This window comes from Ornithodoros turicata, chromosome 2, assembly GCF_037126465.1.
Source record: "Ornithodoros turicata isolate Travis chromosome 2, ASM3712646v1, whole genome shotgun sequence".
Classification (NCBI taxonomy): Eukaryota; Metazoa; Arthropoda; class Arachnida; order Ixodida; family Argasidae; genus Ornithodoros; species Ornithodoros turicata.
The window spans coordinates 43,787,012-43,814,026 of NC_088202.1; the positions used below are offsets into that span (position 1 = coordinate 43,787,012).

The window sequence follows — 27,015 nt, forward strand, 5'->3', positions numbered from 1 at the left end:
ACTCCTTTTCCCTCTCACGTTGGGGATGAAGGAAATACGCGTCTGCGAAGATGCGCAATGAACAAAATAAAGAAAAAATGGCGTTCCTTCACTAATTTTTTACGGGCGATCTATCGAACGGATTTTTGTTCTGAAAACGGCTACGATATCAGGTGACCGAAAGGAACAGATGTCCTCATTGGGACAACTTTGTCGCTTTTATAATTAACAAGTTAATTAATGAAAGTCAATTAAGACATTGCCTTTGGACTTTGCTAATGCCCTCCTAGGGAGCGCCCTTCAGCATATGCTATATTGCAATTGATTTCATCTTGGAAAAAGTGTTATATATATATTTTAAAAATATGTTCACAGTTAGCGTGGACACCCTGTATATGTGTTCGCAAATGGCACCGGAGCGGAACACCAGTCACACAGTGTCTCTCTTTAACGTTTCACACGGACTACACAAGGACTACGTAGATACCAACTCTAGAGCACGTGATCAGATCACTACATGTCAAATATTAATATGCGTATTGGACGTCACCATGCAACGATGCAAGTGTGTGTATTGTCAATGTATGCATTGTTGTGTATTGTCATCAAGCAAGAGGAGCACCTATGGAGGTAGCCCCTTTTCGTATTGCCACCTGTAGGATGGGACAAGCGAAAGCTAGCCCCTTTTACACAGACACTATCCTTACCTCAGGTGCCTTACACAGGCACCTTACCTCCCACCGTGATTACACGCCCATTATGGAGGGACCCTTCGACATGTTCTTGTTTCCAAGCTCGGATTGTACTAGCCTCCGAAGTGACTCTTTCTGAGTTCTGGATTGTTCCCATGGTCATGGACGTTCTCATGGACCTCTTGGGTCGCAGCAAACGCCACAAAAGCGGCTCGCCACACGCTTTCGACGACAAAGTCGCTTTGGAAAAGCTACGATCGTTGAAATCCTGAGTAAATTTTCGAACGCCTTAGTGATAGAAAAAGTTCTCGGATATCTTCGCCAATACTTAGCGGGCATATTTGCCGAAGACTGGTAAGTCAATTAGGAGCGTATTTTTTCCCTTCTCTTCTGTGGGCTAGCGCCTACTCCGCCACAGCACCCATAAGTGAATCGTACGTTTCTGAAACTGTTTTCAGGCTCTCCTGGGCGAAATGAAAATTGGCTCATCATCCCTGACGCGACTGACGTCCGTCGCCGTTGGGCAGCGGACAATTCGCCGTGGGCGGACAAGGAAAGCCCTGGATCGAGTTTCGCTATCTTTCTCAAATATCCGTTCAGAAGCAAACAGTCACGCCGCTACGACATCCTCCTCTTTTCTGCTCTACTGTCGAAACCTGAGAACTCTATGGGACAGACTAAGAAAAGAACCAGTCTCTTCTCTTTCTTACCACTGCAAATAGTGAACTGCTATGCATAGCTAGAACCAGAACACTTTATTTCGGTCACTACGATTGGGGCGATGTGTCGTGACAGTCGACATCCTATCTCATTGCTGCATTTTAAGTGTAAATTGCGGAGTAATTACGGCTTATAGTGCTCGAGATTGCAATTACTCCCCATTTTAGTCCAATGACCCTGGAAATTTACTCCACAACACCACGGTCACAAAAAAGAAGAGAAAAAGAAAAAGAATAATGATGAACAACATAGAGAGGACCAACCTCATATGCTGCAGGGAGGGGTAAGCAGTACTCTTAGAGCTGCTACGTGAAAAAAAAAAAAAAAAACACGATTAAAACTGGGGCATTCTGGCACCTATGCGTTTCTTTTCGATAACAAGTTAAACATTCAATACTAACGCGCATCTAGAAGGGGCTCTAAAAGCAAAGATTTCACCTCGCGGAATAAAGTCGCCCTGACATTAATACAAAAGAAACGGGATTCATTCGTTACGCCGTTCGTGATTTATGATCGATAGAGATAACGTAATTTACGCTTTCCCTCCTCTCTCCTTCTGAAGAAGGGCGGCAATGTGGAGCGGGCTCTCACTGGTCTCGTCAAACGCTTTGCCCAATCGTGGCGAGAGATCATTTGAGGAAAACAGTGACAGGCCGCTCCGCAATGTCGCGCTTCTTGAGGAGGAGAGGAAGAGGAAAAGCGTAAATCGCGGTATCGTTCGCGAACGATATAACGAATGAATCCCGTTCCTTGTGTATCGCTATAAAGGTAACGGCGCCTTTCATTCCCCGACAAGACTTTCTTTTTGTGCTTCAGTGTCCCCTTAGTAACACTAATGATCTTCACACGCCACTGCATGCACGTTTCTAGCATTGCTCGTGGACACTTTTATGGGGTATCAAGTCTAGCGTGTCAGGAAAAAGCGCTTCAACATATCAGGAATAAATGCTACGCATATAATAATAATACTCTTTAGTTCGCCAATCACTTGATGAATTAGAACACGTTATAGCCAAGGCATGTAAAGGCGTTGTATTTTCTTTTCATCGCCACAACGCAACATAGTTCTCGTGATCTTCTAAAAACGTCTTGTAAAGACATACGCGAGGTCTGTCCTTGAATACGCGCTTCTCGGTTTGGGATCATGCGCGATAAGACAAAGCTAGCTCCTCGTGGTCGTGGCGTGCGATTTTTCTAACAGCCACAGGTCTACTGGACAAAACATTAAGGACTTGTCCTCCTACATTCGAGTGCATAACACGCGAACTCATAAAATCATATCAACCTACAAGTCTTGTTGTAGGGACCACGCGCAACATAACCGGGAAAACGCCCCATGAGATTATCATTCATAAGTGTTGTGGGGCACTCGCTATTTCTCTAATTACCAAACAACATATGTATATTCGATAGCTATGGCGCATTTACGTGAGCTGTGTTTGAATTTTATTCAATTTCAAGATGTCCTATTGGCACTTTCTCCAACATTCTTAAAAACTAGCATCAATAAAAATTGGGCAACTCCTTTGAAAAGTACGAGGTCCTTTCATAATGCCAACACGCATCTCGCAAAAAATAAATGCGCTGGGTTCATCCTGCTCAGGAACAAAGATGAAAACACACACACACACACACAAACACACAACACACACAGTAAAACTTTCGATACACTGCGCACAAAACACCGTCGCAAATTTGTGGGACAAACATACTTTTAGACTCCTTGGTAGCCAGGCTTCGCTACCATAAGGGTATTGGAGTAGCCGGCCCAATAAGAGTTGGGCAAACATCTCCATTTTTCTTTTTATGCCAACAAACCTACCGTCACAAATGTTAGAAGGTAATAAAATTTTTAATAGACCATCTCTGAGACTCGGTTTAATCATACATGCTGATCGTACCAATGTTATTTTAAAATCCAGTAGAAAACCTAGCAAGAATTTTTTGGAATATTAGACAAAATAAAAGAAAAAAAACTGATGAAAATAAAACCATGCACAATGCTCTTCCTCTAATCACCATCACCATGAACGATCACTAACTCCCCCTCTTCTTCTTATTCATCGTCCTCCAATGCTCCACAAAAACATGGACAACTACTAAATCAGCATGATGATGAGGAGATCCATTGACTGACTAATTGAAACATAATATATATATATATATATATATATATATATATATGAAGATGCGAGTCCCCACAAAGTCAGGACAGGCTACAGAACACGTGAATAGCAAAGAAAGTATAGGAAAACAGAACAAATGCAACCCCAAGATGACAAAGACGCATAACAAACAACAAGCAGGGAACAGCTAATGAATGAGTCAATCGACCAATCAATCAGTCAATCAATCAATAAGTCCAGTTAATGAGACAATATTTCAAATGACCGTATACTAGAGACACCAATGGCCCTCAGCGCACTACACAATGTACTGCGTCCTTGGGACAGTAGCCGAGAAACACAGGTACTTCAGAGGGCGTCGATAAGGTCACATGATTCCAAAAATTGCATAACTGCGTGTATGGCTGGCGTGTACATGATGGGAACAGAACGGTAAACCATCGCCGTTGAGTACATTGAGTACAGAACAAAACAATGAACTGGAATACCCACATTGGGCATTAGGCACCAGCAAATTGCATGCACCCTTACATTTTACGTTCGTACTTTACACACTACGGATGAGCGGAGTAACATGGAAAATCCGACACAATAGGCATTCCACCATTCACAAAAATACTTGGGCTAACTGATAACGTAGAGTACATACCAGGGCGTCCATTGTCTTTGGAGTACGATATGCTCTACAAGCTAGGGGTGACATTGAGGAACGCTAATATACAACGACGGTGAAACCTAACTGTACAAATTACCAAATCAAGAGAAACTCGAGCTGCACGATATTCGGCCAGGAGCATTTGTTACAACTAACACTGCTATCGTAATACAAACGAATGTTGAAACTACTGGAGAAACTTTGTCAGAAATTTGCGAGAAAGAAGAGCGCTATTTTTTTCTCTCTCTCTCTTCCACTTCACGTGCTGGTAACGTGCTTCACACGCTTGGGAACGCGCCCAGGGCTAGCCAGCCATGTATTACAATACTTTGTAGTATATTTTTGTATTTGTATTACGTATAAGAATACAGGTTTCAGAAAAGTATCTGTATTACGTATTATAATACGCAAAAATGCGTATTACAAGTATGATAGTACTCCAGTAATACTTTTCGGATTTTGAGGTGTTCGTTCGCCCCGTATGCGCTACCAGCCTTATGATAAACCGGTCATGCGGGTCAGCGCACCACACGTTTTAGGTCATCCACTCTTGAAAACCTACTCCTCTGGGGTAGAAATCCACACTAACACTTTAACGTTCCTGGTCACAATTTTGACAACATTAAACTATATATCCTAGAAAACGGGTTTAGATCCACACGTGACAGATGTGATAGGGAGTCTTATCTCATATACAAGTTCAACGCTCTTCACCCGTCCGGTATCAACAAATCACAAGGCACCCTAGAAACACTTCACAAATAAAATATGCTTTTCCCTTCTACCTCCATTATCATCTGTTATGTTCTTCATGGCCACTGCTTTCTACTTTCTTTATTGCATGCCACAACTTTGTATTACAGATATATTAGAAAAAAAAAGCCTTCGCTTGTTCTGGAGTTTTCCCCACGTAACCACTAACCTCCTTAAATTTCGCTATGCTTGCCAATGCTTGCCTGTTGTCCCGTTTCGTCCACGTGTTCGTGAACCTTCCATTTTTCTGTAACCGGTCTGTAGCCTAGATCACAACGTTCACATAATCCCCTCCACACTCTAACAAAGCAGCCATTCACTCCGGCCGTAGAAGCCCGTACGGAACCCTTCTTCCCTCCGGGCTGTTGACCCACAATTCGCATAAACCTTTAAACACGTCACACCTAACCCTTTAAATACCATGCCAATGATGAGGACGGTGTCCAGAAAAAGAACAGTCTCTGTTCGAAATATCGGCGGCTTCTGTCCTGAGGCAACTCCCTTCCTACTCCTCTGGGGATTAGTCAGTGCACCTACTCGTCAATGCGACAGAACACTTGGGATCTATCAAGAGGGACATCCAGGTAAACACAGATGACTATGTTTTGTACGAGTTCCCGACTACCCCAGCATCGCAGCCCACTGAGCAGCTATGGCTCATGGGTGCCAGACAAAGCTAGAACTGTTAAAAGATATAGATGATAGAAGGGTAAATATGTCCATGCTGCATGACTACCCTATGGTGAAGTCCGTATTTCTGATGTACAACACAAACTTGCGTTCCTCGGCGCCAGTGGAGAGACTATTTTCGTTAGCCAACCTCATACTGCGGCCCAACAGGCGAGCTCTTGACGATGCACTCTTCGAGAAAATGCTTCTTCTCAAGTCAAACACTGTATAAGTAATATGCATACTGCATGATGTAGTACGTTGTGTTGTGTATATTTGTGCATATCCTACGATGCTTAAAAAAATAAATCACTTTTGCCGTGTTGACGTATTACTTGTATTACCTATGTATTACAATACAGTATTACCGTATTAGTATTATAATACAGATTTTCGTTCAATATTATGTATTAGTATTATAATACGAAAAAAAAATGTATTACTGCCCACCCCTGAACGCGCCCTTATGTCTGACGTGGCCTGACATTGGCGTTCCTGCGACAAACGTTGAAGTAACTGAACCTCTGTATCTAGTAGGGCAAGTCGACTTATCCAACGTCATACCAGTATCGACATCTACATACCAGTATGTATAATTGTGAAAGAAAATTTAGGACCGTATTGCAATTTATTGACACAGGAGGGTAAGAATAGGGAAATGCATGCGTGTCAATGGGATGGACAGCCAGACCAGGCCCCTATTCTACACACGCATACAAATGGTGCAGCTTAAATTTCGTTCCGATGTGGAAATGAATTTTGACTTTCACTCGAAAAACACGTTCTCCCTACCTGACGTGACCGCGTCAGCAGTGCTACTGAGCGTTGCAATCGAAAAAACGTGTGCACTAAGCTAATAAGTCATATTATGCTGGCCGTACAGGACATGTTTTTTTAAGATTGTGCACGTTTAGCAGCACGATAACACAGCTGCTCCGCTGCACAGAGGTAACTTCGGCCTACCTGGCACCACCATTAAAGTCCGAGTCGTGAAAACTGTTTTTTCCTGCGTGAAAACCCTGTGCATGCGGTGTTGCTTGAAAAAAAAAAAAAAAAGAAAGGTGGGGATGATATGTCATACTTCTGGGTTTTGTTCAATTCTGCTCAGTCACACACCCAGAAACAATGCTAGCAGGACATGCATGTAGAGTAGACACGTGCATATACGTATGTTACACATTTTGCACTTGCGTTAATCGAGGAAACTCAGCTGGCAATCACTTTACCAAACTTTCACTCGCAGTTTTCTCTGTTTGGGATTGCTCGATTTATCCCCTTATCGCATATAGAGGTTTAATTATTTCATCGCACTTGTTACACCTTACACAATGTTAATATGGCTGCCTGGGTATTCAACCGTTTCTTGGCTGCCAAGTCCCTTTCCTTTCTGCATCTTCCAAGCCTTGCAGTTCATCACCTCCGGTCGGCGACCAGGTTTATAAACCCTTTAAGGCAGGTATTAAATAGGAACGGTATCTACATGGAAGAATACGTATTAAACCGTGTTCTCGGAAGACTACTCTGATCTGTTTAGTACCCACCTGAACCGTGAAATAATTGTGCGAGTAAACGCAGGTGCAGGTTTATCGGTATTTGTTACCCTTCACGTGATATATTATGAGCACCATAGAAGGAATGGGTTGAATTTGCTACGTTGGAGCAGCTACGTCTAAAGACACCAGAATTTTCTACAATACGATCACGCAACTGATCGGACACGAGTTTGAAGTATTTGTACTTAGGCACCAGAACCGAAGCGAAACTTCTTGCATGCCGAAGATGCCATGAACACCGAAGACTTCCGTCGACCGCCGCCCTTTTACCATTGGCAGGATACTAGGTCCCTTTGTTTTTTCTTTGCAATAAACCTATATTCCCCACCCCCCTTGTCCAGCCCCGCTCATATGCATTTTTTTTTTTTGCCATCAACCGGACTCTCCACCGTGCTTTGATCACCTGAACTGCCATCTCCATCATAAATTTCATTTTCTACAATTGGCACTGGGGCAGCACCGAGCCCGCTGGCCGGCATCATCACCTCCTTATATATACAGGGTGCGTCACGTAAAACTGACCGGAATTTTAAAGGTACTGTAAAGCAGAGGCAATCTGTTAATATTGGCAGCGGCATTTGAAAGCTTATTCCGAAAGAAATCCACACTGCAAATTTTATGTGCGAGTGAAAACTCTAAATATTTTTTAATCACGACTGAAATTGCGGTGAAAAGACGAGGGGCAACGCCTGGTGGGTAACAAACGCCTATTCGTCGAGCAACAGTGTTACATGTCCCCAACCTTGTATCGGCTAAGACATGGGCTAAGTAGCCGGCTTCATGAACTTTCTTTGAAAAGTTTGTTAAAACTAGATAGTTCCTGACATATATTATCTCAAAACGCAAGAACATTGGTACATGGTGGAAATGAGTAACAAACTGTCAGCAGAAACACCATGAGAGTCACCCACGCAAAAATGCACCACGTCAGGCAAGCCGACGTGGTGATGGTAGCGGTCCACACATGCCGCTGTACACTCCCATTGTTATTGGCATGTTTATGTTCGCCGCACTACAATGGGGAACTGCGGAATTCGTGTCGGGTCTTAGACACAGGGTTGCCCGTAATATTAAATCTGAATTTTCTAATAAACTACGAGGTGGATTTGAACGAAATTTGTGGCGTTTGTATGCTGAGCACCCAGGCTGTCAAATGAGCCAGCAGTATAAAATTGTATGCCTGCTGCTTTACAGTACCTTTAATGAAAACCCGATGAGAGCAGCATATATGTTGTTTTTGCAGTTGAGTTCTACGGCCAGGCGGAAATCCTCTCGAAGAAAGTGTGCAACTACAAGATGACTAATTACCTAAAATTCATTAATTAACTTTCTAATTAGGGGATTTCGGGCAAAAGCGATATAGCAGATTGATAGACTATCCTCGTTGAACACCATTCCACGTTTAAAAAATCCTGAAACACGCAAGTGCGCTAAAATACCCACCCCCGAAATGAGCCGAAACCGAAACTGCGGCGACCGGGAACGCGGGGAGTACAGCGCTCATTTCGCGTCAGAGGGCCACGTGATTTGGAGCGGTGAAGATAATTGGAGTAGGTGCCGCTCAGCCGGCCAGATAAGCCTTCGTCGGCGTGGGTGGTTCGCTTCTCAGGCGCGCATTTTCGGTTTCGGCTCATTTGCATACCAAAATTCGGGGATGGATATTTTAGCGCACGTGCGTGTTTCAGGATTTTTTAAACGTGGAATGGTGTTCAACGAGGATAGTCTATCAATCTGCTATCTCGCTTTTGCCCGAAATCCCCTCATTAAAAAGGCATATTTAATGAATTTTAGGTAATTAGTCATCTTGTAGTTGCACACTTTCTTCGAAAGGATATCCGCCTCGCCAAAGAACTCAACTGCAAAAACAGTATCTATGATGCTCTCTTAGGGTTTTCATAAAAATTCTTGTCAGTTTTACGTGACGGACCCCGTATATATATGTGTGTGCGTGGACTATCCTTGATGTCACCATGATTTTTACTGCCGCTCATATAGTATTTTTTTATTGTTGTTCGATTCCTTCTCTATTGGTTTGTACGATGTGTTATCAACAGTGGCGGAACAATAGAGCAAGGGGGAGGGGTCCGGATGTCCTGACCCCCCTTCAATTTCTGTCATTACATAGAGTTTCAATTGACCTTAGGTTGTGTAGTAGGATGTTGTCCGATGCAGGACTCCCTGAGAAAAGTCCTATAAATCCCCTCTCTGGTTATCCCTTGCGTGTATTTTCCTCAGGTCAACCTTCCGCGCGTATCTGTGTAGCCCAGATAAGCTATTTTAGAACTCGCTTCTAGTGCTCACCCTCAGTTGTGTTATACCCGCGTTGTTAGCCTTCGCCATCTAAAATATAAGCAATAAGTTGCCCCCATCGCCTCTTCAAGTAGCTACAAACCGCACTGCCCCGGTTAGCATTGAGCCGCGTTCATCAAGAACAGAAAGAAAGAAAAGGTCCCACGGAGCAAGTACTTTTCAAGTACACTGTTTCAATATGGTACTAGTCCAGGAGCCGCACACCGAGTGCTCGCTGTCCCCCAGCCATGCATCGGTGCTATACTCCTCTTATTGTTCCAAGAGAAGGCAAATGTCGCAGAGGCTGCCCGAGATAAATTACCGTCATCCAATCGGGACATAAAGCGACGGGACTAAACGACTGCAAAGTAATTGGGCCACGCTGGAGCCATCTATGCGAGATCCCTAAGTCATTCTCCTCGGCCCCTTCGTTCCGTCCATCCTTCAGTGTCACCAAATACAATTCCGCGGCCCACGGAACTTGGCCCAGGGCCAGAGGTAACCGTCGCAGAGGAATGGATTGATGCGTTCCTACTCCAAAAAGCCATTGCACGTCTGGTCTACACCTCCTGGCCTTTCAAGGGCTTAACAGACAATTAAAATGAGTACCATGCAACAACACGAGCAGATTAGACAGAGTCTCCAGAGCAGGTTCGCGTGGTAAGCGGGAGGTGATCAGGTTGTATACAATTGCAGTCGTGTATCTATTCTAAAGAATATATCCAGTCCGAAACAGCAGTTCAGTGAGCACAGATGTGTAGTGCAGTTATAAACTCGCACATTATGTGTAGCCAAAGAGCTTCGGCTTTATTTTACCTCGCATAGAAGAATGTGTAAGACGTTATCTATTCTGCTCAGGAAACAATGACGTTAAGCCCAATGCAAACATGCGGGAAACCTTACAACGCGTTCCACTGGCATGTTGCCGTATTGTAAAACATCGATCGCTCTTTTCAATTTCTGTAATGACCTGAGTGGAATGGGCGCCAATCACAGCACGCGGAGGACGAACGGACAGCTTGGATCGTTATCATATAAGTACACCGTAAGGATCGATCCTCCCGTGCATTATGAATGCACGCGATCAGGGTACGGACTCGATGGAAAGGGCACGGTACAGAGCGGTTGGAATTCGTACGCCAACTGAAGCACACGAAAGGTCAAAACTCCTTTAGTTTCCAATTTTGCACTCCGTGCATGTAATGAATTTGTCCATAAGCTTTCGAACAGAGATACAGAAGGTACATACCCGTTTTTAGCCCCCGATTTGTATCATCGTCACTTCGGATACAAAAAAAAAAAAAAAAAAAAGACGAAAACGAATTTGATAATGTACCAATCCAGCCACCATTACGAGCACTGCCGAATGCAAAGCACTGCACACTCAGCATGGCTGTCTCTATCTTGTGATAATCTGCCTCTCCACCCGATATGACCCGATTTTCCGGCTCCTGAAATAAAACCCGATTTAAAAAGCATAAAACCCGAAAACACAGGGCCCTATATACATACTCTTCGCACCAAATAGAATGCGTGCAGTACACCACCTAGTACTAGTAGTGAGGTGGCGGAGGTGGGGAAGACGGAGCGAGGTTCTGATGGTTACGAAAAACCTCGCAAGTGCATTGTCATTTCGGTTGCCATTCGAAGAATGAGACCCGTGTCATCGCCGACAGGGAGCGCACCGACGAGAGCAGAGGCGTACACGACTGAAAGCTATTTTGTATCATACTTCACCCTCGCAGTTGTCTCGCGACGTGAGGCCATCATTCCCAACGAGGTTTCTCCAGCAGGTTCTATGCGACGCCCTCTGATTACCAAAACGCAACAACAGACTGCCAGTTCTTCGGAAGCAAAAGCGAGCAATTAAGCTAAGAAAGAAAAGCTGCGACTCGGGCTTCCCGCGTGATGTGCTGCTTGTGACGGCAACGCAGGGCGACTGAGGACTTGACGGTGTTTAATAGCGTTCACTGCAGTCCTTTGTTGATACGTTTATTTATGAGGCTGTCAGGCGTCATAGCGCTCCGTGCCAACGGTATCTATTCTTGACACCCCCAGTGCTCTATACAGAAGTGTAATGGATGTATCGCACGGAAAATAAACGTGCGTTCTGAATAACCTATTCCGGTTCAATGGCGAGCGCACATTGCATTGCATTGCAGCAAGGTTGGATGAATAGCACTACCTGAATTACACTCGTACTCGTACTTTATAATACTCTTACCAACCTTGAAGGCTAACTTCCGAGTGGTTAATCGAGGATTACGTGCCCACCCTGAACGATGTGTGCATAGCGTAGAATGATCACGGAAGCAGCGTTTGGGTGGACAATAAGGCCGCAATTCTTGAATAGGGCAAGCTCGGATATTTTATTAAGTAAGCAGTAAGTAAGTAAGTATTAGTAAGTACCCACATTCCTCAATGGTTGGCTCATGTGGCGTGTTACTGCCGAGCGATCTGCCTGCTGGTTCTGTGATGTTGCTTCGGGGAAGGGGAATCGCGCGTTCTGGGCCAACGTCACAGGGAACTGTGCCGACATTTGCTTTACACTGTCCGAGGAAAACTCCAAGGAAGACGCCCAAAGAGCAGAGTCGGTGCCTGGATCAGAACCAGGGTCACCGCACAGTCTCGGCGTGGAAGGCGATCACCTCAGTGACTAAACCACTGGAGCTGAATGGACCAAGAATCGTAAAAACTTTTTGACGGGAGCAAGCTGCGTGCGACGTAGAAAGGCATCGCATCGAAACCATACACACTACTGAAACAGAACTCTATAGCATCACACAGCACGCTCAAGGCCAACCACAGCAAAGGATGATACGACCGTTATCATTCTTGATCGGTGGAAAGCGTGGGCCGTACGCAATTTTGTGACAGCTAACGTAACTGAATAGGGGTCAGAAAAAGGCGTACGACACCAGTTTTCAACAAATCAGGGGAGAGAACGTTGTGATTTGCTAAGAGCGTGTTGTGCGGTGAAGGTCTGTTTTAAGAGTATCAGGGGTTAGAAACTAAAAGATGTCGTGGTAGTCTTAGCGACAAAAAAAAGAAAAAAGAAAGCATCTTCGCCAGCACCGCCAGTCGAGTAGATACAACATCCGCTCCTTTATGTCTGGTCAAGGTCATGTTGAAGACTGGAAAATGGTGGGATCAAATCTCGGCCGTGGTGCCTCAGGTCTTCCCCCGAGTTTCCTGGCGGACAGTTCTCACAAGTGTGGACACAGCCCATCCCTTTAACTCGGCCCTGGCCGCATACTAACCCTCTGGTCTTTATCGGGGTAATTCTCTACTGCTGTCCTGTCTTCGTTTCTCCACGTCCGTGCATAGCCTGTGCATAGCTCACGCTCATCGCCCCAGTTGCGCAGCGGTGTTTCCACGGAATTTTATAAACAATGTCTTAAAAAGTGAATTTCCCCTCCAATTGTTGTATTTTGTACCTGTCACACCAGGGTATGACACGACAGCATTCTATTGTACGGCAATAACAAAAAAAAAAAAAAAAAGATTTAACGGGACCTGTCACCATTATGAACTGCGGCACGTGGCTTCGGTACCCGTTTATGTGGGTGGGTGGGTGGAGGGCGATTAGTGGTTTCAGATATGTTCTAAATGGCTGTTTCAAGCAAGCGTCATTTGCTGCGGTGTTAGTGTAACAAAATGTTCATAGTTTTGTGGCAGGTCCTACGAATTCGGGTTTTGTTGGTCTACCTGGTTGTCGTCATACGATGGAGTTGCACCGTATAGTTGTACTGTAGCGGTGGAACTACTCCTGAGGGTGGGGCGGAGTTTACGGGTTAGATCAAGTCGGGTTTCTGTGTGGACCTAGGTGTTGTGGGGGTGAGGAAGGGGCGGTGAACTACCTCCGCCAGTTCGCGCTATGCGGCATCAAACGGTAGATGTTTTAGCAGACGTTCGTACAGCTTACGCGGTATGTTATTTTCGTATTATTATTATTTTGTATTATTTCGTATTTTCGTACGTTATTTACCTTTAAAAATTGTCGTAAATATTATTCATTCCGGTACATTCGTCACAAACATTCCAACACACACACACACATACATGGGATGACGACGTGGTGGGTGATCCACCGTCGCTCTGGCGGTATACACTGCCTCACTGCTCTTGCGGAAGGGATGAAAAAGGGATGATGATGGAAAAAGTGCCTCATTAGAGTTCGTCCATTAGTCCAGTGTTGGAGAGGAACTCAGCAACATCTCGTAGGCTTTGCATTTGATGTGAGGGGGTCCGACCATGGCCCGAGAATTTTGGTCAAGCTGAAGTGGCGTTGATCGACCAAGCACTGACTTTTCTGACTTCACACTTAGTTATGTAAAAAAAAAAAAAAAAAAAAACATCCACCAGGCACACTGCTATACTATACCCAGTAACGCCCTATATATGACATGACAAGCAGTGAGCACTCCCCCATTAAAATGCTGCAAGGTAGCGATATCTGCCGCGAAGGCAACGCGTCAACAAATGCTACAAAGCCACGACCTCAATCGGAGGGAGTAGAAGGAATACTGAGGTTGATGTGTGCGCGCATTCCAGCGACACAGGCCACGGTACGCAGGAATGCGCAGCGTAACGTCAAGAAGCGTCGCCTTCTCGTCTCCACGAGACGCAGAGAGATGCAGGGACCTAAATTCGGAGACCCAAGCTGGCTGCCGCTCAGACTGCGTCACGGCCAGAACGTTTTATTGTCGGCGCAGAAATCACGCCAGTCAAAAGAAAACGCTTACGCACACTTTGTGCAACTCGCAAAAAAAGGTGCGCTAGCTCATCCTGCGGACCTGTGACAACGCAATCGAATGAAACGAGCTGCACGGCGTGTTCACTGTTATTCAGCATCACAGTAGTAGATGCCCTCCCTCTCGAATTGCTGGATGTAAGAAAATGAGAAAGGTTTCAGCAAAGGGGGGGGGGATATATTTATTAGACCAAGGGGAAAAAAAGGGGGAAGGTCAGCCATACCGGACGTGGGCTTGCTATTCCGCAAAGAAAGCAGAGAAATAAATGAAAGAAGAATAAAATAAATAAATAAAAAAGAGAAGAAAAGAATTCGGAAATAAAGGCTAAACTAACGAACGGTGAAAGAAGGATGAGATGGATTACAGAACACGACAACTTTAAAAGAAAAGCATGAGGTTAATGAGTTGAGGGTGAGAGTGGGGCACTGAAGAATGAGACTGCACGACTGGAGTTCACAGGAGTTCAGCAAGGAGTTGTCACGTGAACTGGGAACATGTGCAAGGTATAAGCGAAACTTATTGAAATTCAGGAAGCACGGTCTTCAGCACTCCTCTACCTCAATATATCGTATGAACCGTACCCAGAGCAGTTTGCTAAGCACAGGCGCGAAGCAAGACCCCCGCCCAGCAACACGAGGAAAACTTCACCGTTTCAAGGCCGTGTACAAGACGCAACTGACGTGAGGCTTCAGAATAGAGATGTAAACTTTCGCCGAAATTTTTAATGGCGAAAAAAAAATAAATAAAGACAAAAAAGAAAGACGTCTCTTTCAATTTTTTTTATTTTTATTTTTTCAGGGAAAGAGGAATTCTTGGAAGAACAAAAATAAAACGGAGAAGTAGTACGGTGCTATCAACTCCAGCACATTTAGCGTTGAGTGGGAGGGGCATGCTTTGTTGGGGCTTAAAGTGGCTTGAAGAACAGAGGTGTAACGAAGTGGACAGAACAGACTCGAAATCAACAATGGGGCGTGTTCACTGCAAGTTTTGAGGGCGTGCTGTCGAATTCGGTCCGTCTGTATTGATCTTTTCACGACTGCACAAGCTATCTTGCGTTCTCTTGCTTTGTTCAAACATTTATTCCGTTACGTTCCAGGGCCTTCAAAAAAGAAATCCTGCAGAAGTTTCACGGACGGGGTGTACCATTAACCATTCAGCGACACCGACTCGCAGCACAGCGTCACTTTTCAGTCAGGCCGCTTTCGTCGCCTGACGCAGAAGCCTGCGATGATAGCAGATGCGTTTTAGACGTTATAGCGAAGCCGCTTGCGACACTTTAAAGGATTTGCAATCTGTTTGCCTTTTGCCCGGAGTTGACGACACGCACATTCTTAAACGTTGCTAAACGTCGTCCCACGGACAAAATACTTTGCGAAGGTACGGAATGATGAACAACAGCATGCCGGCGTCATCCGAAAATGAGAGACCTGCTTTGCACTCAGGTACGTTTTTGCTTTCGTAAAACGAAACTGAAACTGACAGTGCACAACGAAAGGATACCGTAAGGGAGGTCCCGTTTCTTTCTCCTTTTTTTTTTTCGCTCTGAACTCTACGAAAGAATATACAAAATTATGTTTCATATAGTTTGTGTGTTTGTGGGCTCCACTCTAGATGAAGGATGTGTAACGGACAGCGTTATTCAACTGGTTATGTATACCTGCACAATATCTAAGTTACATTTTTGACAGAATGGAACGCGCCTCCTGAGATGCATGCGTGTAGCCCTGCGATGTGTGGCGTGTCTTGCAATGGCAATCCCAACTTTGTTCGAATAGCGTTGCATAAATCACGCGGTAGAATTAGGTTCGGTCTCCTCTCTGAGTCTTCATAAACTTACACCTCACGTGCACGCAGTCACAGACGCGTCACTAAGAGCCCGATGCTCAACTTTTCGTCATTCCGTAAGCATCACTTTCCCGTGATTCGTCACGAGCTGCTTCGTGAGTACCAATAGCATCGGGGTTTTTTTTTTCTTTCTTTTTTAAATGGTTCACCATGGGGCCCCCTGAAGTTCCAGCGCCTATATGGCGCTCGTGTCGCAGGCCAACGCTGCAGGGCAGCATCCCGTAGGCCACGAACTGTGGCAAACAAGTTGCAGAATAAAGGAAAGTGTGTCGTACATGTGTGCGAAAATCTGCGGTGCCCATAAGCTGTGGTAAGAGACATGTTCTGTTACATCGGTGAACTAAACGATTAAACAAAATATCGCTTCACCATTCTCAATAGCAGCTGCGAAAAAACTTTTATTGAAGACAGAAGGTATCATCTACGCATACGATATTAATACAAAATTTTGCTAAGTATTTTTTTCCCAGTTCGTACCTAGGCACGCAACACACAAATTACTGAAATCACTGCACCAGTTTTCAATGGCAAACTACCCATTCAGTTTCTATGCAACCCCTAAAACGAGGCAGTAGTGAAGTACCACAACTCAAACGATGAATGGTTACGCTGTCATGTGCCCTTTATTAACTCCACCGACCGTCGTTTCTAGACACTCGAGCACTCGACAGCATCCTGATGCCGCTTTCATTTTATTTCGCTAACGCCACTTCTGACGCTAGACTATACGACGTTACCAAGATACAGCGACACAGACAGTACATCGCTGCACCCAAGATGTTGATACCACTACCCCCCCATCAATCGTGGCATTTTGCTCCTTCCGAAAAAAAAAAAAAAAAAAACTATCGGGCAATAAGACCTCGAGTGAGAAGAACCGGAAAATCGTCGCAAGGAGCGGTTCTGGGGAACATTTTTCGAGGATGCGTACGAAGAAGGAAAGGAACCAGTGCCATTTTCAGCCGATGTACTTGGATCATCGGCAGTCGAGCGTTTCGCCTCTGGCAGCCGCCGTCTTCGGTTACTCGGGCGCACTCATGGCTGAACGAAACAAGTGACGAAAAACGATACAATTTTATTTATATTTTATTGACGAGGACTACTCCGGCGGAAGAGGGAATCGGCCGTATCCTCAAACGATCCTCGGATCGACCCTCCAACTCGAGGTTCTCTTCCAGACGGGCTTTGCGCTTCACAAATGAACTCAACTCCTCACCCTCTACTCGAACTCACCCTCAACTCGAAATCCCCGTGCGGAGGAAATAGGCTTTCCCCGAGCACTACGAGGTAGCGCTGGTGCTCCCTTGAGGCCCAATGGCTCCCTCAAGTGGAGGAGCCTTTCTTTCCCCCACTGGACATGCGTCGAGTTGAGGATCGTTTAAGAATACGTCTCAAGATCTCCCGAACTTTTAGCCCTAACGTGAATGACACCTTATGTAAAAGACAAAAAAAAATAATAATAATAATAAAAAGAAGTTGAGGGCTCTCTCCGCGAGGTCTTGGGCACAGAATCTACTTTCCTGACTAGTAATTTAATTTGTTTCTAAATAATAATTATTTCACTAAACTAACAAAATTAAATTTATCGCATTAACTTGGTTCAGTTAACACTACACCAGCCCGTAGCGCCACAAAGTTACATGAAATTTCCCAAGTCTCAGCCACACAAACGGTCGGAAATACGTGAATTCCACGTCAAAACGAAAGATGTCACCACCTGCTAATCCGACCAATGGCGTTCAAGGTAGAAGAATCTGACCTTTCACACCGGTTCGTGGTGTCTAGGGACATTTAAAAATAAACGCTACACTGTAATCTGCCACTTTCAGCAGGTGTAACCGAAAGCAGCCACTGCCGTCGAACCAGACGCGTTTGTGGATCACTACTGCCTCGTTCCCCACGCCAGGATCTCATATCCATTTATCCGCACTCCAGTTCAACACCACCAGCATTTCTCCTCGCAGTGACGACGGCAGCACATCACGTGTCGGCGCACGCATGTCGGTCAGGTTTTCGTGTTCTGTGGGAGCTGTGTGCGCCCGGGTACCTTGCATTCCAGATAATGCATTTACAGCCTTCGCTATGACATCTTGTAAATGCAGCACTGGAACGAAGCCACCCGAGCAGAAGCTAGGCGCAGTGTTTCCGAGCGCACAGTGTCAGTCAACAACGTGTGTTCATCGCGAACGCATCACCACCACCAATACCACACCGTCGCAGTCACCACCACATCACCAATGCGAAGAACGTGCACCGTTGAATCACTGAGCCGTCGGCTGGAAGAGAGGGACACGCTCCCGGCTGCTTGAAGTTGCCATGAAAGTGCGGTCACCAAGCACAGCGAAAGGGTACAGGCCATGAACAAAACAAACGAAAATGAAATGGACGAACACGCCGCATATGTTTTGCCTGAGAGAAGTACGAGAGGGGGAAAACGCCGACGGTGAAATTTTACAATCGCTAATCCCAACTGGAATAACACCATAATATTTCCGTACTGATTCGTCTAAAACTCCCTACGCGTCTGTGGAACACGAAGTCACCCACTATAGTGTTTAACCTACCAATAAGCGTGACCGAAACACCCGTTTACAAACTTAACGTGATCCGGCTTGCATCCATTAGGGCTGCTCAGGATTTTGTCGCTCCATTGCATCAAGCGCATGCAGTCAGCGAGTCTTCCTTTCGGGTTCAAGACTGTTTGAGAGGGACAGAAAAAAGTCCCGTCATTTGTACGTGGGTGAAACACGAATAATTTTTCCAAATCTAGATAAGTAGAAATGACTTTTCTTGACGAGAACAATTCACTGTGACTACATGATTGATTTTGCAGCTTCAAATAGATGTCGGACGATATTCGTACATATCTTTTTTTTTTTTAATCCGACTGGCAAAGGTTATTATTTACAGTTCTTACGTAACCGTTTTGCCCGTTGCCCGCTCAATTTGACTTATACCGAACCGACGAATAATCCGATAGGTGAAAAAATAAATAGAGAAAGAAAAAAAAAAGTCAATAACGGAAGCGCTGTCCATGCAAGACAGAAGCTACCCTACCTTCCAATACTACGTCTGCGCACCACGACAAGCTGAAAGTCACAAGACATATGTGTAGACACGCAGTGACGAAGATAAAAAGAAAAGAAAAGCAAAAGAACGAGAGGAAAATCTAATTACTAGTGAAAACTGAACTGTACAGCTGTCACGAGTAACTATTTAAGCGTATAATTACATCTAACCAAAGCGAGGTGCATCATAAGCGTCACATTTCTTCCATGTACATCCACAGCTATCGCGACAGTTCCTAACACGATGATGATGTTGACAACGTCGGCGAACCGCACATATTTGTCCAGAAAAATACCCACCGGCAAAGCACGATACTGAGCGCGTCAATGGTTGAAAGCAATGTGCTATGACATCGTCTTCTGACGACCTTTTGAACATGGATATTTAAACGTTCGCACTTTTCGTTTTTGAGCTGGTACCCTTCGAGTAGAGAAATGGCAAACTCGCGATATCGACAGCTGCGTGCTGTCACGTCCGCCCCCTCGTCCCGGTGTGAGGTGAACCACTGCAGGACTCGCAGACACGAAACAGCTCGAGATACGTCCACGCACACGTTAAAGGAGACCGTCAACCGTCATATCTCCTACTGTTCTTTGTTTTGGGTTTTTCTTTGTCCTCCTACGCGAAAGGCAAAATAGCTACAAACAAAGTCGGCGCTGATACGAAGTACGGATATGCCGGCTTATCTGTTTCACTGGTGTCCCAGCTAGAGTACACGAGTAAATGAGCAATTCAGAAAATGAGCAAGGCACGCGCATTCGTGGATTGTTACCGCTGTTCGCTTTCACGCAGCATCACGTATAGTGTGTGCAGCGATGTAGCCGTTAGACAGTCGACTAGTCGTGATTCCACGTCACCCAAAAGATAGCGTCACCTAGGCTTTGAAGAATGAGAAACCGAACGGAGGCCTATTGCTATGTTTCTCCTATGTAGTTCTTAAGATTATTGATACGAGACGCGATACAGAATAGCGGGGGTGTGCTTCCATAACAACGTGTAACGGCGCAATCCATCCATTCCTCGACCAGCAAAAAGAACGTTGAGAGGCCTCCTGTGCCAATAAATAATAATGCGTTTTACTCCTGAGAGGAAGAACTAAGCGAGATATGCGAGAAAAGACAAAAACTGTAAGGTGCACCCGAAGAAAACTATGACGTGAAGCAAAAAGAAAAAAAAAAAGCGTGAGATTACTACAGCCCTTCGCGAAGAATCCACAAAACGAAATAAAGGCGTTGGCGATATCCACAAACAGCTCGCAGACTTCCAGACAGAACCCAGAAAAGATACCATAAGAGACGGACGATTCACATTCCACAAGGACGTAACGGTGGAGCAGAACAAGCACTTCTCCGCGAGAGAAGCACGCGCAGACGGTGGAGCAGAAACGATGCACGAAAAACGCACCACACAGAACAGCGCTACCACAAAGGCACAGGACGACACAGGCAGCACTGGCTCGGAACCAACACACCAGAGTGGCCGAGCGCGAGTTCCGAAACAGAGGGCGCCCCCACCCCTTTCTCTCCCATTCCTCCTCCTCCGCTGCGGTACTGTCGTCGATAGAAACGTTTCCGCGTATAATAGCAGGGGCCTAAAACAAAAGCAGCACTGCTCGGCGGCACGTACACTGACAGCAGGTACTCCGGCCAAATGGCGCTCAAAGGAAAGGGGGGGAGGGGGGGTCCGGGCCATCGCTGAGCGATTTCTCCCGAACCTCCTTTCCACTTATGGTGGCGGCGGACGGTCCAATCGTGGAGCCACGCTGGCGTAATTTACCAAATAGGGTACCGTTATCGCGTTCATCGGGTTTCTAACGTGAAGTGATTTTCAGATGGGGGAAGTAGCTGCTTATACGCGAAGGCTGAGCGCGTAACGAAGGTGTGAAGAATGACCTTACGTAGCAATAAAATTATTCCTTTCTATAGTCCACCGCCTTAATAGTGCTGCCATAGAAACGGCGGTCATGATCCATACGTTCGGTTTCTTCATGACGCTGCTGCAATGCACTAGATTACTCCCACGCCACTTCTCTCGCTACCCGCCTCCAAACATCGTCACACGCGCCGTCGATTTCCGGAGCTGGACCAACAGTCTCGAACCTAAAACAGCGGCCAAGAATTTACAGCTCCCAAAGCGATACTGATAGCTGGAGATAGCGAGATCACTGGAGACGGAGGGCTGCGGCTAGTCCGGCCCCTCGCACACTTTGGAGCGCTCCCACGGAAGAAAGTCAGCCCCACTTTTATCTGGTAAGATTAGAGCATTTCGGCGACATCGCGTTATGCCTGCTGCAGCATCGTGCATCAGACGAGAAACCTGGTGTACATGCTTCAAGGGGGCTAATTTGAAGCCATTGCACCTGCAGTGCTATCAAACATGCAAATCGAATGGCGATGACTCTTTTGCCCCGATGGCATCGCGCGCGCACGTACGTACGACATGGGGCGCGGTTCGCAATTGAAGCGCTTAGAAACAAAAGAAAAAGAAAAGAAAGGAAGAAGACGAAGAAAAAGAGAGACGAAATCGACACTCCCCAAAGGGACGTACTACATGCTCGACCTCAAACATGTATATCACATGCTGCAAAAATAAATTAGAGCAAGACGTCCTTTTATTTTCATCTGATCTTCGATGACGGCTTCTTTAAGATGACGAAACGGCACGGATAAGAAGGGGGTATTCGTGCACCTGGAGAAACCACGGGACAGCATTTACTATAACGTCACATGCGGGTATGCGTACCCGCGTAATCAAATACAACATTCAGAGCTCTAAAAGGAACGTGATGCGAGGCATAGTTGTCCCAATTCGGATAACGGTACGGAATTCGGAGTACAACTGGATAATTGGTGCAGCAGTCAGTACACTCCAAGAAAAAGAAAAGGAGTAAATCGCGAGTCAATTACAGCTTCGAGTCACCAGATTGCAATTACTCCCCATTTTAGTTCACTGACCCTGAAATTTATTCCCCAGTCTGCGATTGGTCTTCCCTGCATTTAGTGCCGAAAGGGACTAATGATTGCAGGAATGTGTCTGAATGCGTCTAGTTCCCAAAAGGATAGAACGTACTTCTTAGAGTGTACATCGGCAAACATCCACATGTATACTAAGGCCGCTGGGGGCTACACGCCGGGGATGCATTAAGTTGAGAGACCTAAATCCCGGCGTGTACTACTTCTACCCAAAGCACCCATGCTAATGGAGGAGGAAAAGGGAAAGAAAGGTCCCGCTTCGCTCTCATTCCCAGTGTGCAGAAAACGGCGCTCGGCACGTTAATATTTTCGCGTTCCAACTTCATGCCTTATTGCGGCCTGGAAGGGTGCCGTTTCTCCGACTTATTACTGCCAAGTGTCCAACTTATAGCCGCCATGCGGCGCGTAGCACTTTGGGCATGCGGCTTCCGGAGCATCCGCTATTTTCTACTTTGTGACACGCCGCTATTTTTGGTCTCACTTGCAGAGACGAACATTTCGTCCGTCGCGTACCTCATCCCTTTGTGCGGAAGAAAGCTTCGGAATAGCAAAGAGCGACATCGACGGAACAGAAGACGTGATGGAAATCGGCTCTACGGGACAGGCTCTTTATGGAAGGAATTGAATTGCAGTGCTCCTATTGTGCGTCTGGGACTTCGTGCACCTGGGGAGATGACACGCGAAACAAACAGCTCTTTGTTGGCTATATCGGAATAGTTGGAGCAGCATATGGTGGGTACCCCAGGTGGCGAAATCGCACAATGCGTTGTGAAATACGTGTTTATGAAACGCATATGAACACAAGCGCAAGTATTTTCCCTGCATTTAGGTGCAACACATAAACCGAGATTTACCTTTATACGCCGTTATATTATGTAAACACTTTCAAGGATGCATCCACGAAAACCAGGTTCCAAGTCCATTAATTAAGATTGATACGATATTCTCGCGCGTCAAATAGCAAAACTAGAGGAACTATATTTTCTTCTGAAAGCTTGCGACTTGAATGCTTAGGATTGGCAATAGCTCAGATACGTGGAGCAGCATTTTAGCAATCGCATTTCAAAGATTGTTTCGCCAAGGAAAAGTTAACGACTGCCCTACCTAGCAACGCTGACAACCTCGTGGCGCCACCTGTTGAGAACGCAAGCAACAACGCTAGTCCTGGACTAATTTCCCTCTCACACGTTCTCCATTGGAGTTTCGTGATTGATTTCGTGATGAGGATATGAGGCACATGTGAAGCATGCGAGCAACATAAGGCTTCCGTGCGAATATGCTGGAGGTGAAGTTTTTGCATACAGCAGCGAGAGGAAGTCGACGCTCGCCTTCTGGACAGGCATATCAAACCGGATACAAACAACCTTTTTTAATGGCTGTCGGGAGCAGACGACACAAAAGGCGCAGACGTTAGAGCACTAGCAGACGTTCCTGCAGGCTACAGCTATTTAGACAAAACCACTTAACAGTTGTCGTCATTCTTAAAAAAAAATAAAAAATCGTGCCTGCCTCAAGTGTATCGCGTAGTACCTCACTACCACGTGGTGCCTATCCACCAGCAAATCCGGGGCCAATCCCTCTGCTTCTCTTAGCGGACGTCTACGAGCGTAGCAACGTAGCATATATCAAGCTTAAGATTTATTCATATGAATACCACGAATAACTGCGAGTTTAAGCTTTGTGCGTGTCATCACAATGGTAAATCCTACACGGTGGTTATATTCCACTTTGCAGCCCTTCTAACGCGACCGACGCTCAAGCCGCAGTGTGCTTTTGCTTTTTCGTCGTGACTGGCATAGAAGTCTTGTCCCATCAATAGCTGCTTCCACCACTGCACTGAACAACAGGTAAGCCACAAGTGCATATGTAGAAAAAAAAAACTGACAGTGATACAAAATAAAGAGAAACAGTCCCGTAATGAGCCCTGTCAACTCTGCGTTCCACCGGTAGCAATACCGAGACCAGAGAAATTGTCTGCCCCCCTGGCCGTCCACGTCGAGTGCAAGCGAAATATCATGAAACAAAAAAGGCGGGAGAAAGACCGGCGTGTTCGCTCGAGAATCGCTAAGCCACTCGACACGTTTATCATCTGCACGACGAGCCGTCGCAGGGAGCGGGACGTTTGATGCGGTCGAGCATATTGGGCCCATGCATCCACAGAGATAGGAGCGGGACAACGTAATTGCTAGAGTAATTTTCGCATGCCGCGTAACGCTATAGAATTCATGCAGGCAGGTACGCACGCATCACCAAACGACGGGGAGCTCCAATTCGCCGTGTAAGCGTGGATCGTTCAAATTCGTTCAAATTTGAGGCGTCACATGAAGGACAAATGGGTCATTATCGATCTGTGAACATCCCAGATGTACTGTCTAAAAACGCAGAGCGCGGTCACTTTAGCGTATTCGAAGAGCAACAAGCGGACTATGGACACTTGCTGTTACAAGAGACATCGAAGACGGAAGCAGTGAAAGCGTCAAAAGAAGCAAAGACGCACACAGACACAGAGGGGGGGGGGGGGGAGGAAAATAAATAGCCTACCTTGTCCAACGAACCGTCCGTTGGTTGAAGAGCGAGGCTGCAACTGACTGATATACCACCAGCTGTGTTCACACGGCTAACCGCAAGTGGGAACTCAGGGTGGTACACTGTCAGGCACCGCCACCTCTGCAGGCTCCAAGGTCTCCTTCTCCCAGCATGAATCCATCAGCGAGAAGAACTTACCAGAAATGCCCAGCGAACATGTTATTATCAAAAGCGCTGTGCAACGGAGGAGATTAAAATTTGATGAGGTCTCAGGGAATCTCAAGGTGCTCGCATCACTACATGTTACCCAGGCAACACATGACATCGGGCCGATGTCAGCAGGAAGTTGGGCACGTCGGCCCAACAAATCCCATGACACTGCCAACTTGTGACCCATATACGACAGAAGTTGGCAATGTCGGTTCGATGATGACGGAAAAACGCGACATGTAGCCGACAATGCCAACATGCGACCTATATCACGTTGAAGTTGACCATGTCGGCACGGTGTTGACCGGAACAAGCGACATGTAGCCGACAATGCCAACTTGCGACCGATATCACGTTAAAGTTGGCAATGTTGGCTTGGTGTTGACCGGAACAAGAGACATGTAGCCGACAATGCCAACTTGCGACCGATATCACGTTGAAGTTGGCAATGTCGGCTTGATGTTGACCGAAACAAGAGACATGTAGCCGGCAACGCCAGTTTCCGACCGACATCCAGCAGAAGTTGGCAATGTCGGCTTGATGTTGACCGACACCGGTGACATGACGCTGACAATGGCAACTAGCCACCGACATCCCACAGAGGTTGGCAATGTCGGCTTGATGTTAACCGAAGCCAGCGACATGACTCTGACAAAAGCTTTCGTTGGACCTACTGGGTGTCTCACGCCGAAAGCAGTAGGAAACACATTCGCTACGTTGATGTTGAGTTAGTATTCTAAGCAATCCCTCACTTCTCTTGTTTGTATGCGCAATCGAACTGAACTGTAACACGTCAACTCTTCATTTTGATTCCAAGGCTACCAGAGTTCTCGAATTTGCGGAAGCTCTCAACATATGAAATACATAGTATTTGTTTTCGCGTTGAAAGGAATACTGGAATGCCAGTCCCTTTCTAAAGTTTCTTGCACTTCGTGGTCCCAGGAGCTTTTAAACTTTTTTTCTTGCTTTTTGCAACGGAGTGCTCATTGACCGCATTGGGAAATACGAGAAACAAAGGAAATCATCAGAAAATGAAACGAGTACGTAAGCAATGGCAGAAATAAAACCGTTGTTTCCTCGCAAATAACCAGTCTAACGTTGTTTTAGTAGTTACAATTGCCAACACACGAATACAAATACAAAATTACGTTGGCGCAGCCTCGGTCACAAATCGGCAGCATGTCGGCAGCATGTCGAAATGACATCGGGCTAATATCTTGACGCAACATCGGCCCAATGGGTGAAAAGTGTATGTTGGGCCGATGTCTGGACCGATCTACGGCAGGAGCACATCGGGCCGATGTCGGCACGACATCGGGGTGTTGCTTGGGTAGCGATAGGAGAAGTCTGCTACCTATGCGACACCGATTTGCAATAAGCGCTATTACACCTGCTACGAATGTCACCACTAGGATATCGCGCCATAACCTTCCAACTCCTGTGGGTCATATCCCATCCTGGTCACCAGCTAGTTGGATGCTCGTCGTGTAGGAAATGCGCTGTAAAGGCGCAAGACATACGCGATGCAACCAATATCCGCAAACGCGGGTTGCAGGGGAAGGAGCCGGGAGGTACTTACAGCCTAGTGGTCTCCCCTGCAATGTCGTCTCCTTCAATACGGTATATCTTGCCGTACATGACGTATTCGAAACTGTCCGCACGAGAAGGGCCCGTGTCCGCCGGGTTGTACTCGCCGTCGTCCGGATAACCGTCCTCTCGCAGAGTAGAAGCAATCACCAGACGGAACTTGTCTCCTACAAAGAACAACACAGGAGTATGCCGGCGTGATTAACAGAACTTAAGAAATAACTTAAGAAATAAAAAAGGATACTCTTTAATTTCCCTGGCCCTTTGAGAAGCAGTGCTATTCATGCAGTTGGATTAGTTATTGACACATCTGTGCATTACCGAGGGAAGTGCATTTTACCGGGGATCGCTCAGTCACTATCCCTTCTGGCGAATTCCCCTGGCCGTTTTCCTGCAGCGCAGTGTAGACTGCCAGTGTGGGTTCAGTGAAGAAACGAACGAAGGACAAACACAAGGACCAATGAAACGCGGCGCACGCTGCATCACTCGAGCGACGAGTGAAACATGCACCAAAGGACAGGGTAAGCTTTTCTGCATCACCAGTGGAATTCGCCATTAGTGATAGTTCGGGATGCCACTGCGCACAAGAGTACACAATGCCCGCAGTTCGAGATAA

At 46.1% G+C, this 27,015-nt stretch overlaps 1 protein-coding gene across 1 annotated transcript in view; it reads right to left on the bottom strand.

Annotated features, from left to right (window-relative positions):
• The window catches only part of LOC135385341 (DNA-directed RNA polymerases I, II, and III subunit RPABC3-like), a 125,656-nt gene that overhangs the window by 9,708 nt on the left and 88,933 nt on the right, over positions 1–27,015 (bottom strand). Inside the window, exon 3 of the mRNA XM_064614614.1 lies at positions 26,392–26,566. Coding sequence (XP_064470684.1) covers positions 26,392–26,566 — 175 coding nt within the window. The remainder of the gene's footprint in view (positions 1–26,391; positions 26,567–27,015) is intronic.